Raw genomic sequence first — 20444 nt, 5'->3', positions numbered from 1 at the left:
CAAATTGTCACATACCTTGTGTCCAAGAAACAAATCATTCGAAAGAATGGCGGGAATGTGGAAATTTAATATGTTGGCGTGTTCTGAGATAACTACAGCCATCAGAAGCAACTTTGCAAGCTTTAGGAACATCTTAATTAAGAGATAGAATTCTCAAGACCACTTTACTGACCGAAAAATCACCGCTTAGCTTTTAATGAATCATTGTTTGTAAAATGGTTTCGGTAGCAGATCACTTTCTTGTGAAGTCAACTCTATAATCTTTTAATGAAGAAATAGGTACGGTAATATTACTCTAGCGATCTGTACATGTTCTACGGCAACTCTGCGATCTATATAATGCCTCAGGCCACACAAGTAATCTGTAAATGTGCCGCGAACCACTTAAATCATGTGGGGCTGTGCCGCGGGCCATTTGAGTGATCTGGAACTGCGTCACGGGTAACTTGAGTGATTTGAAACTGTGTCGGGGGTTACTTGAGTGATTTAGAACTTCACCACGGGCAACTTAAGGGATCTGGAAATATATGGTGGGTCGCTCAAGTGATCCGGAAGAGTGCCGCAGGTCGCTCAAGTCATCTGGAAATATACGGCGGGCTCCTTAAATGATCTGGAAATATGTCAATTCATTTTTATAGAATTAGGTATGCGGTCGCGGGCCAAGTTTGGCCCGTTGACCATGGTTTGAGCATACATGAGGGGTCTAAACCACAAGTGGGTATAAGTGCAATGTTAAATATCTGTGTGCTTCACACCTCTTGTGCTCTAAAGCTCCAGGTATGTTCGAGAGTAATTGGGGGAAAAACTCGAAGTCTGATGATGAAATTCACGTTTTTATAGGATGTTAGACGTTTTCGAAATCCAAAAACGTTCAATCATTCAATCGAAGTTAGTTCTTTGATAATTTATCCACGAATGCGGATCATATAATTCATCAATAATATAATAATAATTTTCATATCTAAAACATCAACGTATGGAATGTCTTGAAATAAATATACACAAGATCGGAATATCAAGATTATCAGGGAAAATGCTATTTCAGTAAAGGTTTCGATGAGAGTATGAAATTACTGAATTGATAACGCATTTTTCCTCTTATATATCACATCTAAATCAGTGGAAAAATTTTTTACCCTAACTCGAACTGATAATATAAAAATACTATTTTCGGTCAATAACAGAAATTAGCTACTCGTATATGCGGACCTAAAAAACTATTATTTTTGATTTTATTTGATGAATAGATTTTAGGTCTATAACATTCACACACTCGAAACGTAATGCATTACTTTATGTATAAAAATGCTGATTTTTTTTTCTTTTGTCAACTCACCTTTATAAATGAGCGAGTCCATGGACTTGATTTCTCTCTTTTAAACACCAAAATTTGAACCTTATATGACTCACCACCCTATGTATCCTCAATACCTATATTGAATTGAGATTACTTGCTAATACCGATGTACTGATACCACGACTTCCAATTTTAAGTATACAGGGTTATCAGCCGCCTGGCTATTCCCTGAATACCACGACTTGACTTGACTAATTATCGTCCTCTGTACCTACCGAGAGTTTTTTGGACGAATGGTGAAGCAGATGCTTCATATCGTCTCTCCTCATGCTAGAAACATGAATGTGCAAATTTTAACTTTTTTTTAAAAAATCAGTTGGTTGGATACCTTATTTTGCTGTCTAAGAGATGCTAACCCCTGGCCCGGCAAACATAGTTCACCATACTCGGTTTGCGGACCAGTAGGAACTCGTATTCAATTATTTTTCAATTCCAACGCTGTATAGTTATCAAATAATTGTTTGCTTTTTGAAAATTTTCTCAAATACATGATATTGACAACAAATTATGAAATTATTGTTAGATTTTTCACTTTTCTCAAATGCAGAATATTGATAAAGATATTAATATATTGTTAAATTTTTATTCTCCCTCTTTCCACAAACACAGAGTACTGATAGTTTGAATCATTAATTTATTGTTCGATTTTCCAATCTCACCAAACACAAGAAATTGATAATTATAGTAATTCTTGAAGATATTTCCGGGTTACAAAGATGAAAAAATTAATACAGTGCAATACAAACACTATGCAAATCTCACAATTACTCATAAATTACGCAAGCGCAAACATCCGCAATCAAAAACACGATAAGCAATCATTTCTTATTCCAATAATTTTATTGTTACTTGGCATTCGTTTTCAATGTACTCAGAGTCAAGCAAGCGCTTAAGTTTACAGCTCAATACTCCCAGAAAAATATTTACTTTTTAATCCCATGCATTCAGACTAAGAGAGAAAGACGAATCAAAAAGCTTGGGGTTGTTAAACTGTTAATTCCAATGAAGTGGATAATGTGTAAAGTACGGATGACGAGAAAGAGGTGAATGAATTTAACAGCGTTCATGTGTTCGATAAATGGAATGCCCATGATGATAGTGGAATGTCATTAAGATAGAAATTAGTAAATAAAAGAAATTATATTCTCCCTGTCAGTCCCTTTGTTTGCATGCTTCCAACATACAGGGTGTCTCATAAATTTTTAAATAATTTAAATATTCATAAAAAATAAGGAAATTCATATATTTGCATGTTGCATCAACCCGTCTTCCAAAAATCTTGTAAAACACGTGTATTTAACAGGGTTATGAAAATAGCATTGCCGCAACGTAGAGGAGGATATTGGACCTGTATTGAAAGTGAACTTGCTCCTAACTAGTGCTACAGCCTGACGGAATCGCCAGCTACTATGTCAATCTGAAGCAATCAGCCTGTAGAACGTATGTTTCAATAACCAAGGGCCAAAGTAGCGAGCGTTTACGGTACATAAAATAAATTGATTGAAATTTTTGTCGATAGCAGATGCTTTACGTACGCGAATCACAGGATTCCCTTCTTCAATATCTTTTGCGTCTGAAACATTCGTAAAGCTTCATCCGTGCAATTCGTGGCCTCGCCAATAGTGATTTATCCACCAATCTCAACATCACGATGAGAACCTTCTGTGAGTATCAGTAACAGAAAAGTTCAGAAATGAATTGTTAAGCGTAAACTCGGCATTTTTTGTAGTCTCGGATTTGCATATTTCCAGCGATTTGCTTTCGTGCTGTGTCCTCCATTGACAAAAAAATTTAGGGAACACGCAAATTTTCCAAAAAAAACCAAAAAAAAAAACAAACCATTTTCCAATTTTTCAATATTATGAAATTTTCTGCATCTAACTGCGTTCAAGTCTTTGTTCTAACTCTACTAGAAATATTTTTGAAATATTTTGATATAAACTGTTGGCAGGCATTATACATGCTAATGTTTTTCACTAAAATGCGTTTTTTCTCAAAACTAAGTTTTTTGTTAGATAAGGAACATTATTTCGAACACCATTCATTAAAATGTCTTGAAATTTTGTGTGTCGCTCAACACTGTGGTGTTACATACTTTAACACGAGCTTTTAGAATTTTAATTGCTGGTTATGTTTTAATTGAATTTTAATTCTAACAACATGCAACTTTTTAAAAACTCACCAAAATTTACCCATATTTATTTTGTGCCATGAAATTTTTTAAATAATTTCAATAAAAAAACCCTCATGTTAAAGTATGTTACACCACAGTGTTGAGAGACACACAAAGTTGCAAGACTTTGAATGAGTGGTGTTCGAAAAAATGTTCCTTATCTAACAACAAACTTAGTTTTGAAAAAAACGCATTTTAGTGAAAAACATTAGCATGTGCAATGCCTGCCTGTAGTTCATTTAGAATCTATTATAATTATAATTTAGAATAAAATTACAATTATTAATATTATATATATATATCTTATAATACTATAATATTATTTACATCTTATATATCTTATTTTTCTCTATATTATAACATAAACTACACAGGGTAATTCAGAAAAGATAGGAAGAACTTCAAGAGTTGGTAGTACACACAAAAACAAACAAAATAATAATAATAATGATAATATAATTATTTATTTATTTTATTATTATTTTATTTATCCTTTGTTTTTATTTATTTGTTGTTTATTATCATCTCTTGAAGTTTTCCCCATCTTTTCTGAATCACCCTGTATACTGTCCGTCCCAAAGAATTTTGGCGGTATAACGAGTTAAGCATTATATCGGATCATGGTCGAAATAGCGTTTCGCAGAGGCATTACGTAAATTTAAACGTTTATAATGAACTACTGTATCTCAGTATCTTAATTAGCGTTACTCCATAAAAAAAAAAAACCAATTTTATACGCATTCAATTTTAAGATGAGAAAATTCGTAAAATTTTAAAAACTCTATATTTCTTGATATAAAACTTGAGAGATACATACATACTTACCTCTGAAATTATTTTAATTATTCACAAGTTAAGCGATGCATTTTATAAGTACAAAAAAAAGAGAAACAAAGGAAACCAATGATGACATTTTTTTAGTTCGTATTCGTTTGATAATCACAAATTTCCCGTTTCTCAGATATTAAAAGAACACATTGAATACCTTTCAACATAATTTGAATGGAGGAAATTAATGGAGTTGATAGTACTCGAAATGTAATAATCGACGAGTAAAAACATGCACTGTTGAAAAATTTTTGGCAACCTTGAAAAAGCTTGCGTAATATGCTAATTTTTTTAACACTTTCCCCTATAAATAAATCTGTTTCGTTGAATACGTTGGTTGTTTTGGTTCCTACAAGCATTCAGGTATTCAATGTGCAAGAACCCCTGACTACACCATTCTTTATTCTTCAAGTCATTTTCTCTTGCTCTAAAGTATTGTTACGTTGACTGATAATTACAGTTGGAATGAAAAAACGATGAATCCTCAACTCTTTTCAGAAAGAAAATGATGGGAGAAGAAATGTTGTGGAAATTCTCTTGGAAAATGACACATAGGCTTTGTATACATCCAAATAACAGTTTGCGTTATAACGGATTGGTGCGCGGAACGGATTTTTTACATTATAATCCCTATACGAAAGATTTGTTCACTGAAAATTTGTGGCGGTAAGTGGGGTTGGCGCTACAGGGGGGGGGGGGCGATATTTAACGGTGTTCGACTGTACATACATAATTTTTATAAATATTTTGAATTAGGATATATAATTGAAACACACAAGAGCATGAATTTTTTTAATTCACCATTTTCAAAACACGATTGCCAAGGAGAACTGCTGATTAACTGAAATGACGATTTTGAACGTCGTTAAGATATCGGTTAGGCTCATTGTACAAATAATGTTACGTGGATATAGAGCGTTTTTATTTTTGTACTGCATACAGATAATGTTAAAAATAATTTGTCCGGCACGATGATGACTTCAGTGTACCCTAGACAACGTAAAAATTAATGGGTTTCCTCCTGCAATTGCAGTCAAAAATATTTGGTTGGTCAGAAAATATGTGTTTAAATTTTGGGGAGCCAAATTACAAATACAAATACAACGCCACAACAGGCAAAATGCCCAAAGAAGTGGCTGAGAAACAACTAAAACAACTAACACTCTTGTCCCGACACATTCACTTTAAAATTTTCTATCAGGCTAAATTTCTTTTTTATCCAAAACATTTTATTCCTACTTACAAACATTCACTCCACACTAAAACATACATATAAACTCGTCTTTCGCTTCACATGGTTCCTCAACGTGGGTAAAGTTCATAAGCCGGCTAGGTACCATACAAATTTTCTATTTTTGTCAATCTTGCCCCCTTTTAACTTTATGTTCTTGACCACCAGACCCTGGGCTATAGCTACTCTGTAAGTATGCGCCTTAGAAAACATACTTTTGCATACAATCAACATACAATTATCAGCATCAAATTATTCATTTTTGTAACTTCAAACACCACATTTCCAGCTGGAATGATGGGAATTTTATGGAGCTTCATGAGATAAACATACAAAGTTAACATAAAGCTTTGTTATGTTAGAGAGTGTGTTTAATGGACTTATAGGTAAGGTGCCCCGCCCCCCCCCCCCAACTTGAGCCAGGCACCTCCAAAATAAATTAATAATGTATAAATATTTAAAATGAGATTTATCTCAAGCTGGAACCTTCCTCCACTTAGGACTCCTAACTTGGGAGCCATGGTTAAGGTAACTTTTATCATACTATAATTAGTTACCTTCGTCAAGATCCATGTTGATGCTTGGAGGTAACTAGACATATAGAAGACGAAAACTATAGTTTGAACAACGTCTCGATGAGTCTCAATTCACGAGGTTCACTGCAAATTACCCACTTGTTCACGTGGAAATCGGGCCCTGTCCTTATCATAACACAATGTAAAACGATTTTGACACCCCCCCCCCCCAAACTTTATGTGGGCACCTTGTATAACTTATTTCCAATGTTATATCCCAATAGCGTGAAATGGCCAAGCTTACAAGCACCGTCAACGTGAAAAATTTTACGGAAAAATTCTTATGAAACTTAGCCAGTGAAAAATTCACGTTAATTTTATTTCTGCCGCAAAGTTGACCTCGAATTGATTCAAGTGGAAAAACACACGTTGTGGAAAATGTTCAGCTGATAGAAAACGAAATTAATGATTTGCTAAAATATAGAAGTGAATCAAACGTGATGATTGATGGTACTGAATGGGCAATAATGCGCGAATCAGTTTTAAGCCAGTCAAGCATCGAAAAATACAAACAAACTGCCCTCCTACTGTCAGGGCGGACATGTTGTGTGCATCTGCACATAACATTGTTTTATTTTCTTCTCCTTCTTTACATTAGTGGAAAAAAGATATTTCGCATTAGCCTTGTGACCTCGACACTGGAATAACTTGCCTGAGGCGTCTAACTGCACTTCCGCGGTGAGAGTGGGCAGCCAGTTACTCTAGTAACATCATCGCTTTTACGTGACGTGAGGCCTAGGCCGTAACTAACCAACCCAACATCATATACACATACCATGCCGCTACTATATACCTTGTACTACCTCTCCTACGACTATTCTAGATATGGGCGGTAGCGAAGAAAACCCAAGCAGTTTTTTTTTGTTTCACATTTCCCACAAAACGTACTACCGGAACCCCCAGACGACGCTATTGTAATAGTGGTGAGATTACTCCCGGAAAGGCAATGCGAGCAGCAGCGGCAATCTTTTGGTGTTTCGTGCTACTTTGCACGACAGTTAAAGTGACTGATGCGGAGAAAATCACTGAAGATTCTCGTGACGGTGCCGATATAATAGATGAATATCGAGAATCTTCAAAGCTTGAAATTTACGACGAAATTGATGGGAAGCACCAGGATGTTGCACCTGAAGGCAGACAGCTCAATCTTCCATCGATAAGTACGTAAATATCTTCTGTAATAATATTATATGTTCCTGACATTCATTGGAAATACGGTGGAAGAAAATTTATATGTTTATGTGCTACCGTGTTACCCTAAAAATAAGACACAGTCTAATGTTATTTTTTACTCCGAAAGATACATTAGGACTTATTTTCGGGTTATGTCCTATTTTTTTGATGTACTAAATTCTTACATTAATTAACAACTACCTACGAATTTCAGCTTGAACTTCTTAATATTTTATTTATTGAGAACCACTGGCAAAAAAAAAACCACTTTCCGTGGCATTGACGAGATATCTCGCCTCCCTGAAGATCCCTTATTTCAGCATTAACCAGCCCAGATACTTTCTAAAATTGATTTCTCAATGGAGGATTTTTATACCCCCTTACTTTGCACCAGCTTAAAATCGAAATTTAAACCACTCAATATAAAAAATATGGCTTTAACTAAAGATACTGAAAGAGTTTATCTCGTATGTCTAACAAGAGAGTTGTAAAATGAGCACTTCTTGTCTATGGGGCCTTCTTTCAGCGCATTGAAGATACAACCGCCACTGATTAGATCCATTCATTAAGGCGACCCTGATTTCAATAGCTTGTTTATGGTACTTACAATATCACGAATCTCGAGATATTGTTGGTAAATCGTCAGCCATTCTTGCCTAAATCTTTACTCTGGGTCCTTACTCTCTATTGCAGTTATTTGATTGATTATTTTAATTTTAATAAAATGCATTCGTCAAATGTAGCGAGAGACGTAAAAATGTGTTCGCCTGGCTGACGATTTTAACTAGGGCTTATTTTTTTATTGTATTTAAATAGCACCAAGTTACAAAAACAATCCAATTACAGCAAGATAAAACATAGAAATGAAAGAACAATTAAAATGAAACCTAGGGGCAGTTTGACCTAATTGGCTCTTGCACCAAATAAAAAAAAACCAAAAATAAAACCGAAATCCAATCCAATCTAAAATCAAACCGTATAAAATGCAATGGACAGATATAAAATACAACAAATAAAAACAAACACAAATCAATAAAAAAAATATTTCAAAATAAGTAAATGAAAATCAGGATCAATTAAAATAAGAAATAAATAAAAAACACAATGACGGACAACAAATGAAATACAGAAGCAAAAATAGCTCATCAGTCTGGGAGAAGAAGCTCTTTGAATTTATAAATAGGTGTAACAAACATACATCAAATTCCTCAGGTGAACTATTACACGAAATACAAAATCTGTTTATAGCACAAGAAAGACGTATCGAGGTCCTAAAGTGAGCTATATGAAATAATTTATATATTTGACCTGGTGTTGTACCGTGTGACAAAGAATCGTATTTCAGACAACAGAAAAGAGAACAATCGATATATTATCGTTAATCAACAGATACCCTCCATCAGGCAGCTGCAAGGTCATTAATAAATATGAGAAACAACAAAGATCCAAGAACAGACTCCCCTTTGGGGACTCCAGATGTTACACAAAATCCATCACTAAGAGACGAGCCAAAAAATATAAAAATCAATCTGTTCTTTTGAGGTACGAAGCAAATAAATTACAAGTATCATCACAGAGAAACCATTTTTTTAAATTTGTACATCGAAATAGAGATGGTAGATCCAAATTTCCGAGGGTAGGGCTTATATTAGGAGCATCCCCTTAAGATTATTTTTTGGTTGGGTCTTATTTTCGGGGAACACACGGTGGATCTAGAACTTGAAATAAGGATTCATTTATCACATTTTGTGTGGTTTTTCTTTCGAATAATTTTTTCCAAGAATTTCAACACTATTAAATAAAAAAGAATGAATATTGAAATAAATGATTCATATCATACATGCACATCATTCTTGAATTATTATTATACAATGTGAATGGAATGTCACTGTTCTGAAAGCTGTCAATGAATTTTTTATGGCACTGTTAGTCAAATACCGTGTTTTTTACCTCCGATCTGTCACTTCACACGACAAGCTTTTGAAAGAAAATTTCCTTGTATTGTTTCTCAAAGTGTGCGTCGCCGATCTTAATCAAGGGCGTCGCGGTGAGTTGCCAGTATTGATGTGCGTGTCTGTTCGGTGCTTTGAAGCGACTCATTGTTAGGCTATTTCGGAGAGCAGCGGATAGAAGTTGAGGATACCAAGGGAGCCGCGGCTGACAAAAGTTTGAGAACCACTACCATAAGGAATAATTGTTTTACGAGTTATAAATTATGAATGCTTATTCTCCATGCTGAAACGTTGATCCATAATTTTGCAACTGTCCATTCCTCAAAGAATGACTTCACCATTTAGTGAATGTTGTATTACCAACTGAAAAATTATATGACCGTATACAAGCTTAGTGAAATACATTAACAGAGCAATTTGATTAATTAGAGCGGATTTTTTTAAATTGGTTAAAATGATTAATTAAAGGAGAAATATACTGCCTTCACTTTAATGTTATCTATAAACAGATAAAATCTTACTCAGCCAAGTTTAATAGTTGCTCTCTTTCTTGAATTTTATTTCCGATTCTCTCAATTTGGTACGATTTTGTGAATCTTTCAACACGTAAAATTTCGGCAGCTCTCAAAAAACGATACCGACGGGGAATCAACTGTTTCTATTAAAAACTTTTCACTTATATAGCCGTATTTCGAATTGAAATGACACTATATATAGAAAGTGTATTTTCTTAAGTACTAAAAATATTGAGAAAAAGAATTTGGTATAATATGGGTTTCTTACTCTCTCTTGATCATGCATTTGCCATGCACATTCAAATATCCACAGACCCAGAGCACATATGCTCATCCTATGACCAGCGGGCCAAATGTGGCCCTCGTAGTCATCTGATGTGGCCTGCGACTTCAAACTTAATTTTATGAAAATGAATGAAGTTGCATATAAACAAATCACAAAAGTGACTCGTTGTGTAGGTCTATCTCACTGGTGTAGCCTACGGCTTATTTCCAGATTGTTTAAATAACCCCTAACGTGCGGCAAAGTTCCGAAGCGATTAAGTGGTCCGCGGTGAATTGTCAGTTCACTTAAGTGTCCCGCGACACATTTCCTGGTCTCGTAAATGACCTAAAACTTATTTACGGAACCACTTGACTGACTCTAGGACAGTCCTAGAGTAGAGGGGGGGGGGCGCAGAAAGATTCTAGATTTCTTGAATGACCAGTGGCTCAGTTCCAGATCACTCGAGCGGACCACGGCTCATTTACAGATCAATTAGTAGACCTTCTCGTGGCGCTACTCCAGATCATTTAATTAAGTGGCCCGCGACACTCCTAATGACTGAGCACCCTTGCCACATAGAGGGCTAAATTTGATTCCCCCATATGTCCAATACTAAAGCCACAGAAAAAAACAGAAAATATTTCAATCATTTCTAGACACCTTGTACAGGAATCAAAATTCTCGTAGAGTCTTTAGAAATAGATCATTTCCCAGACAACAATAGATTGACGAAAGAAAAGAATGACTTGATAACACGCAGTGATTTCGATAACCAATATTGAAGAAGAAAGACAGTTTATATTTATAATTATGATCTTCAGAATGGGAAAATAATGACAAAAAAATCAATCAAATTCGATGCAAAATGTCACCAATCAACTGATTTGTTTTTGTATAATAACTTGCTGTATCATTATATTATCGACGTATAAGTCATTCGTGCATTGCCATCACGTCTAGTAAGCGAGGCGTTGCCTAGATTTGTGTCTCGTGTTGGCGTGCGAGTGATTGTATATGTATTAACTCGATCATCGGGTCAGCGGCCTACACGGACGGCATCTTTGCGCGGCCTTATAAAATGGGATCAGAGCCAATCACCTACTACCGAATGCTCTTGAACTTGGAAGGTATGCATGGAAATATAAATAAGAAAATATGACGTTCTTTTTAACGAGGTGATGCCAATAACTTCCGCCTGTGAGAAATATAAATATTGGAAAATATGCGATGATGCGCATGTTGATTACTTGACATTTGTGAAGGAAAAACAACATGCCATTTTAATAACACAGAGGAGAACTGACATACAAAGGTCGTTACAGCTTTAACGTCAATAATTGGCCATCCGGGCTGATTCAGCACCTCCTAGAGATAACTTAGAAGGCCTCTGCATTGTTTGCCATAAACGTCATTCAGACTACCTAGCAAGTTTGCTTCATTTTTGAAACGCAGCATCCTATTTCGTTTCTTCTTATTTTAGTGTAGAATCTTCATGATTGGCTCACAAATACCGTACAGTGATTGGATGTGGGGCACAGAAATCGCCAATTCTCAGCCCGATCATTTCTTTTCCGCACAACGATGTTACTGGCACGAGCAGGGAATTTTTTTTCTCTGAATATTTCTGAGAGGCAAAATGGACGACTTACTGACGTCACAAGCAGACTGCGGAGGCCTTCTATCTCTAGGAGGTCCTGGCTGATTCCCATAGGGAATAATGTTTGTGAACCTTGCTTATGTTACTGCCAAAGCCCGAAATTGTCCAATTTGCGACGGGGCAGACCACTTCGCGAATTTTCCAATTCCGTTAAATATTGACCCGGCCAATGTCCAAAATTCTGGCTTTGGCCGGGTATTTCTGGCCACTTCGCGAAATGGCCGGCCAAAGTTTAAATCATTTCTGCAATTCGGACTTTGGTCAATTCGTGACGGGGAATGCCATTTAGCGAATTTGCCGCACTTCGGGCTTTGGCAGTAACACTTAAACGTGAATGAAAAGAAATCCCCGCGGCTACAAGTTTTTCGTTTCCGTTTCGATGACGATTCCTAAAGAAATTCCTAAGCTTGTTCTTAGCTTAGAACTTCCTAAGAGATTGTAATCACATTCAGGGAAAGTTTCGTCTGCCCTTTCTGTTTATACCTACGTAAATATGTATTCCTTATTGAATGCTTTGCGCTCCTATTTGCTCATTGACGTGAGTAGTTCAGAAAAAGTTGCCGTATTTTTTTCCCCTTCCCGACTATTTCCCCCATAAAAATGTCCTGTTCGTTCAGGATAAATTTTTATTTACCCTTATAAGTAAATTGATTAGTAATTTTTACCCGAATCTTCACTAGAATCGATGATGCAGGTAATTCGCATAATTTATAAATTGGGCCATAATTAATGAGACAAAAAATATGCATCTCGCGTATTTCATGTTTTCCTCATAAAATACATTTTAGCAGACTTGCTGTAACACCATATTTCTCACCTTTGACGATTCCGCCGTCAAGAAGCAACATGATTGGTGAAAATCAGCGATGTATAATTACTGTAGTTATCCTAATTTTTTCCGTATATTTTACAATCAAATACGCTCACCATAATTATAATGAAGTAAAAAATTCACTGGCAAAGTATTTCATTTGATTATATTTTTCGCCAAAAAAAGATCTTAAAAACGTCAGCCTCTGTTGTAACGATACCTCGGTTATAACGGCGTTCGTGGAATCCTAGATGTCGTTATAAAAGAGTTTAACGAGAGAAGAGGAAACAACTTTCCAATTGGGTTCTTGAGCACAGGGGTTACTTGAGCACAAAAGTTATTTTCTTCACTTTAATAACTATTGAATGCATCATAAATGCGTATATCCTCCTTCTAACCACATCACGGCCCGCGCAGGTGGCCGAATACCTGGGTCATGCTAGAAGCTGTGTGTGTGTATGTGTTGTGAACATGACGTGAACTTTGTTTCTGTGTAATGCTTATTGTGCGAAATTCTGCAATCTGCCGTCAATTTTTTTAACTCAGACTGAAGTGTAAGGATCGAGTAATTGTACCGATGTGTCAGCCCTGTTTCTCTAACACATTGACATTTAGACCTGTTTCTGTCTGTGGCGAAACTTTTTCAACGGGGAGATCGGACCGCATTCGCATTTCGCAGTTGGGAACCACAGGAAACCAACTTCAGTCGACCATCCCTGTGGCAACACGGTGGGGTTCGAATCCGGGTATGAGAGCGTCTCTATGGCCATTCGAACACAACAGCGGCTGAAGGAATAAATCTGAATTTTAAACGTTATATTTGGATTATTTTTCTAAACAGAAGTGCGCTTCTAAGGTAAACGACAAGAAAAATTATCTTGAATAGGAAAGTCGCTTTATCCGAGAATAATTCGCCAACCGTTGATCCTAGAAGCAAAATTCTAATTTAAAAAAAAATTATCCAAATAACGTATAGACCCTCAGACACGCTATTGATAACGGAAAACTGTTCTACTAGGTATTGAAATTGAAAAAAAAAATCAAATTTTTATTTGGTGACCTACAAAATTAGATTTGAGAGTTGCTGTCCTGTCTGTACTGAACTCAACACTATTTTAAGTGCAATATCCGCTGAAATATTTGACTTGAAAAATCGCTGAAAATGGTGGAAAGAATCGATTGAACTAACGGACACGCTCATTCCACTCTCTCTTCATGTGATGTTTCTTTTATTTCATTTTCAGTGATTTTCGTATTCAATATCTCAGTGAATATTGCACTTAAAAACATGAAATTTTTTTTAATATATAATAATTATTATATATTAAAGGCAATCATTTTCTGATTGTTTTTAAGAACAGGATCCCCGTATGAAAATTTATTATTTTTTTTTAAACTTTAATATTTATGCAGCCCCTTGGAATATTAATGCCTTATCTGAGGTCTTACGATTTTTCCAATTGGAAGTATGTCTTTAAAATCAACTGTTTGTGAGGTATTCTTCTACGATAAAGTGACTTCCTTATGCGCACTGTAGGTTATATGGAATTACATGTTTAAGTACATCGTAGTGTCAGTTGGGTGCTATCAAAATCGCAGGAGTACCCCTCTGCAAGAAATTTCTGGCTATGGCCCGGCTCCAGGATGTGGGGAAGGGGGGGGGCATGACTACATTACAGGAATGTAATAATCAGTAGTCTCATTTGATGCACGTATGTATTATGTGTTTATCGTAACTGTCTTTCGTGGAAAGGCAATATTTGGCAAGAATTTTCTAAATGTCTCGGATTTGCCTCATTGAAATCTAGTTACGCCTAACTATACGTGGTGAAAAATTCTGCAAGTAGAACTACAACCTCATCGTTAAGCCGGGTTTTCCTAAGAGTATAACTTTTGTGCAGTGTGCAGCGTGAAAACGCTGATTGGTTAAAAACCTGAAATTCAGGTTATTTTGGGCAATCAGCGTTTTCACGCTGCGCGCGCTGTAGAAACCTGCTCCTAGGAAAACCTGGCTTTAGACTCAACAAAATTGGTAAATCCACTAATAATATTGTACGTGGTAACTCTTGTAAACGTGTAACATCGCGTGCTCTGATCATATTTTTTTCTAACTACGAGCATGAATATGTAAATGAGAAAACTTACGCAGTTCGCTCTCAATTTTAATCGCTAACTCTGTTTCCGAAGCTAACATGTTAATTTCGTTGATGCAATTAATGTCAATCTCTAAATAACCATCTAATTATTTATATTTTACCTCGCGTTTCTTTGTAATGGCTTCTTCCTTTATTGGTCTCTTTGTAGGAGCTGAATCGGTTTTGGCTGCACTCAGGGGTGCCTTCGACGGTATTAAGCCGACTGTATACGTCCTGTCAGTGATGCTGGGAATGTTTCTCAGCTTCGTACTGAAAGAATCACCACTGTCACCTTTGCCAGTGCCACCATTACCGAATTCACCAGTTGGTCCCTATCCACCGACTAATTTGTACCCACTCGGGATTCCTCCCGTGAGGAGGCAAAAACCTACTTACAACGCTTATAACAATATTAACTTTGCACACCCGTATTACCGCAGAGGCAGGATTCTCCTGGAGGACATGGGATCGAGCCGTTCTAGAGAGGTCTTGAGTAACGTTCTGGTGAGAATATTCGAAGAGGTGTACGATAAATACAAAATGATCGTACGTAGAAGTAACGAGTCCATAAAGCACGAAGCAAGAGCAAATCAGAATCCGACAAGTAAAGGTGAGTTTTCAACATTATTGTTGCAAATATTTTATCTTTTTTTTTTTGTCAACAACGGCATATATTTGATCATACGTAGGGCAATGTTGCCTCTCAATATAACGATAATCCCTCTACAACAATATTTTTTCTTGGTCTGCAGAATACTGTTGTATCCAGTTTTCCTTGAAATGATCTTTTGCTTATAAAAGCACTTCAGAGTCTAAAGTGTCTTACAAGCAAAAAAATTATTTCAAGGAAAACTGATTTTTTGGCAACTTTCAGGAAAGAACGTTCTGTTATGAAAAATTGCAGTCCAGTGACAGACCACTTTGGTTCACAACCCTGCAAATATTGAAACCTTGATACAACGGTATTCTGCAGACCAAGGAAAAAATATCGTTGTAGAGGGATTATCGTTATATTGAGAGGCAACATTACCCTTACGTGTGACCAAATTTATGCCGTTGTTGTCATCTATTCTACATCGGCATTGCTAATACCACCAGAAAATGTACTTATATGCAAATATTTTATATTTATTCGTTGCAAAAATTATTCCATTAAGAAATGAAGAAAATAGGATGCAAACAACCAAACAACACTCATAGCAAATTATAAATCATATCTGGCAAAAAAAGCACCCTACCGAAAGGAGAAAAAAACCTTCTGGGGGCCAGAGAAATAAAACCTCTCGCCATGCTTCAGGAAGTGTAATAAAACTGAACAGGCAGCGGGAATAATTCATTATAAGCGAGGGGAAGACAGGCCATTATTTGTTTGTTTTCTATTTTTTTCACGCTCATAATGCAGCAATGTCAAAACATCCAGATAAGTTTCAATCCAAGACTATTGTGTAACTATTTAACTGACATAATCTTTTTCAGCCTGGTCTAAAATTCTTAAGGATTTTGTTTTTTGTCGGGGCAGTGGCGCAATCTGTTGTGAAAATCGGGAAAAGTGACAGTACCGAGGGTGTATATGCAGGCGTCATCCTTTCTCAGTTTTCGAATCGGGTAACCTCAGGCAAACATATCACCCGCAGACCTCCGCATAAATCAGCAGCGCGAAAACAGGTTTTGTGGTCTGGCTGCATAAAATCGTTCATTAAAATTGCCCGCGCTGTGGCCACTCCTTAACCCTTTGCGGTCCAGAGGTACTTCGTTATCATTGTTCGTACTTTGTAATTCCCATTACCGCAATAAGGAAGGTTGCTGTATGTTAGATCTCCCGATTTTTGGGTAGCTTTCAAGTTTTGCTGAACAGCCAAATTCACAGGGGCCTATCTGTAATTGTAAGGGACTTTTTTAACAATGAAGTATCGTTTTTTTCTGATGTCGAATCTACCTGAATAAAAGAACGGATAAGGTTAAAACCAGTTTTGGCGCTGCGGAGTTCTGCACGTGTGGACCTTCGGGTGTGACTTGAGAACTTTTAATGAGACAATAAATGAATGACGTTATTTGAATGCAAAATTGCAAGAAGAACCACGGCTATACGCGTTTCGTAACTATAGGAAGTTCCTTCATATCAGTAGCAAAAACAAAACAACATAAAAAATAAGAGAAAAATAACGAAAAATACTCCTTATATAGCGGGGAGTTACTCGCTGTTGTAGACAAAAGAGTCGAATTCAAAATGAACGAATCGAATTTTGCCTACAACAACGAGTAACTCCCGCTATATAAGGAACATTTTTCTTTTATTTTTTTATGTTGTTTTGTTTTTGCTACTAATATGAAGGAACTTCCTATAGTTCCGAAACGCGTATAGCCGTGGTTCTTCTTGCAATTTTGCATTCAAATAACGTCGTTCATTTATTGTCTTATCTCACCCAAAAGGTAATTCACTTTCTAATTTTTAATGAATTACAGCAGCGGTTTTCAACCGGTGCTCCGCGGAGCCTTTGAAGCTCCTTGTGCACTTCCCAGGGGCTCCGCGCCGACGCGAGGAAATTAAAATAAATCAATAAATTTGATAGATAAATAAAAAAAAAGACCTACAGGTTTCCACCATAAAACTTCTACACAAACAAGGGCTCCTCGAGTCAAACAGGGCTCCGCCATAGGAATTGTATAGTGAAAAGGGCTCCGCGAGTCAAAAAAGGTCGAGAACCACTGAATTACAGTATTGAAAATGTTCAGGAAGTGCTGTCATCTACCTTTCTACATTAAAACGAACATACAAGAACCGGTTATCTTCACAAAAAAAAAAAAACATTCGGCACAGTTTGAACTTTTAAAGGTAAAAGTACAATAAATTATTTTTTTAGCGATGGAACATATTTATTAATCGAAATTTAAGTAAGTTTTAAATGATGGAACAATAGTGTTTTAATATATTTCAAAGCCTTTTCTTCATATAGAAATATAAATTGTCAGAAATTTTGTTTCAGGACTTCTCATTGAAAGCAGGAATCACAGCAAGGATAAGGCAGCAGACACTTGAACGCCGGAGACATCGGGATTCATTTATGATAATTTAGGACGATATCTAAAACATATCATAGATACAGTTCCGTTTGAATTCACAGACCATGTGCTCTTGGAGAAGTCCCAGTGTTTGTTTTCTTTGTGAACTATGAACGAATATAACATTTTAGATTTATGAAGTATGAAGAAAACTATTGTAAGTACGTATAGGTAAAATATATCTATTTATATACAAATTGGTGTAATATTTTACAATTAGGAGGATATTGAGTTGTGTGTTATCTCATAATATGAGGAATTTCGACTTTTATTGCATACTAGCTATAATACGCTGCCCGGGTTTTCTTTAATGATGCTTTTTTGGATCACGTGATATCTCCCTCTTTCTTTGAGGGACATGCAAACCGTGTCTAAGTTAATCAATATGGCGGCTTCCCACGCGACTTATGAAATAAATTCTAGATTTAAAGAAACGTAGAAATGAATATTTTCCCCATTTTTTTAAGGGGTGCCAGATATTCGATCCCCCCCTTGAACTTCAAGTTATCCATCTGCCTATTTCTGCTTCAAGAAATGCTTAGTTAAAGCGGTGGAATTTCTTTGATGTACTTTATGGGCCCATAATTAATTTTAAAACAATCTAAACTGTATGAATTTATGTAGTTGAATATTAATAGACAATACGGAGACATTGGTTTTCATGATTGAGAAGATACAAATAAAAAGTTGAAATCAATGTTATTGCACGAATATCCAACTCCAAAGTAGGGGTGCGGCTAATTACTTCATGTTCAATTTTCTGGGCTTCGTATATCTCTAAGCGAACTCAATATTTCAGAAATCTAGAATTCAATACAATTTTTTAAAATTATTGATGTGGCGGAAAGTCCCACTAATTTGCGCATTTCTACAGTAGAATCGGCAATTTTAACACTGATTTCTATGGGGGATCATCCTTTGACTGGCCCTCAAAGTGATGCTGATGATGATTCTGCCTCATTACTGGGAGGATTGAAAAAGTGGCAAACCATTATAAAGACATAAATTATTTTAAATATATACTAGCAGCGTTAAAAAAAGTGACAAACCATTCTAAAGACATATACCCGTCTGGAATGCATTGCTAGGGAACCACTGTAAATAAAGTAAACGTTCCGAAAGTGATTGTTGAGGCCCAGAAACCATTGTTGCCCGACAGTTGTTTTGCCCCTTTTGGGCATTTTCTCTTCTCTGACGAACTTTTAAAGTCGGGTCCAGTTTGGTATATATGCAAAATTTGGCGACGATCGATATAAAATTGTAGATTTGTATAGAGAACACACACACACACACTGACACACAGACAAAATGAATTTTGTATATATATAGATTTATAATAATTTGCATTCCCGGATCAAAAATCCAAATGAGATTTTTTCCTCGTGATTTTTATTCATTGAAGACTGAATGGTGTAATGATTCAAGTGCATTGTGGGATATAGAACCGGCCCCCACAAATTGAGGTACATCACAACAGACGCCATGCATATAATATTATGTGCTTGATGTATAACTTATCTTGAATTGGGTACTATAAGTTCGAGTGCCATTCAATGTGATTAGAGCAGGTGTTGAAAGTAGGTGCCGTTTTCTTGAAAACACGCGGCACTCGATATTTCATATTCCCAGTGATGTGTTGCATCGTTTCTTTGGTGATTGTCCTGATAGCAGCTAATAGAGCAGGGTGTCTCCGGTCTTTTAATGTACATATAATGTGTACACTACAGAACTCCCCCCCCCCCCACAAAGAAAGAAAGAAAGAAATCAAGACTCTTGAGGATCTTGGAGGCTTATGTGTCTGTCCCCTTGAACTTCGCACCGTATGTGTTGCCGCCTGTTTGCACCATTTGCAAATTATTTGAGTTCCACTCAACAAAGCTGAGAGATAAACATTTCCTACTGTTTAGCCGTTACATATATATCAACTACTGAATAATTAGCAAATTCACTGGGCCGGTTAAAAAAGAATCACCATGTATTTGCTGGTATAAATCTTGTATGACGTGTTTTATAAGGAGTGTTCAGAAGAAATAGACTCCACCATTTATTTTAAACTTGATCTCGAATTTAGAAAGTGATTAGTGAAAACAGCGAATCACCTCGTACAATAATGATTGAGGAAATATGAAAATAACGTTTTCATGTAGCCAATAATCAATAGAAAAACAAGAAACAAGTGAAATTATCACGACGTACTAAATAGCAGTAGAAATTTACATTATAATACTTGAAGCAAAATTTGTATCATAATACAGGGTGTCCCACAAATTTGTAAATAGTTTAAAAATTCATAAAAATTTAAAGAATTGATATATTTGAATCCTGTTTGCGAAAAATTTATTCTCACAAAACGGGGCGGGGGGGGGGGGGGGTTGGTGCAGAAAAAAAAAAAGTTTGAATTTTTGTCGACAGAATGAATTATGCATGAACGTCCATATTGAACTTCTTTTAAATAAAAAATCGGAAAATAATCAGTATAAGTAAACGATATATCACTGAGAAAAACCCCATAACAATATGGTTGTCATAGCTAAACTCAACAATCCTATAGAAATAAATCAGAAATAAAACCCAACTAAAAAAAAAAATACACTTTCAATAAAAATATGGTCGTCATTCATTCAAGACTTCTTGATTATTTCCACCTCAGCGTATCATATTTCCTTTTAAGGGTACCTATTGTGAGAAAATTCGTGACAACACAAGGTAAGC

General features: G+C 36.0%; 2 protein-coding genes across 7 annotated transcripts in view; one reads left to right on the top strand and one right to left on the bottom strand.

Moving 5' to 3' along the window:
• The window catches only part of LOC149069516 (uncharacterized), a 65594-nt gene extending 64053 nt beyond the window's left edge, over nt 1-1541 (bottom strand). Inside the window, exon 1 of one of the 3 annotated variants that reach the window (XM_089249549.1) lies at nt 1337-1541. In XM_089249549.1, the coding sequence (XP_089105675.1) occupies nt 1337-1358 (22 nt within the window). In that variant the 5' untranslated portion in view covers nt 1359-1541. The remainder of the gene's footprint in view (nt 1-1336) is intronic. The other 2 variants (XM_089249550.1, XM_089249547.1) reach the window with 2 other exon arrangements.
• Nucleotides 1542-6858: 5317 nt separating this feature from the next.
• The window catches only part of LOC149069515 (uncharacterized), a 28430-nt gene continuing 14844 nt past the window's right edge, over nt 6859-20444 (top strand). For 3 of the 4 annotated variants that reach the window (XM_089249788.1, XM_089249789.1, XM_089249786.1), the window contains exon 1: nt 6859-7324. In XM_089249788.1, the coding sequence (XP_089105914.1) occupies nt 7111-7324 (214 nt within the window). In that variant the 5' untranslated portion in view covers nt 6859-7110. Of the gene's footprint in view, nt 7325-14841; nt 15283-17656; nt 20082-20444 lie in introns of those variants that run through there. The other variant, XM_089249785.1, reaches the window with a different exon arrangement.

Source organism: Pholcus phalangioides, unplaced genomic scaffold (assembly GCF_987345545.1).
Source record: "Pholcus phalangioides strain wild (caught in Gottingen) unplaced genomic scaffold, Ppha-v1.0 ptg000022l_1, whole genome shotgun sequence".
NCBI classification, from domain to species: Eukaryota; Metazoa; Arthropoda; class Arachnida; order Araneae; family Pholcidae; genus Pholcus; species Pholcus phalangioides.
This window is presented reverse-complemented; position numbering and strand designations above follow the sequence as displayed.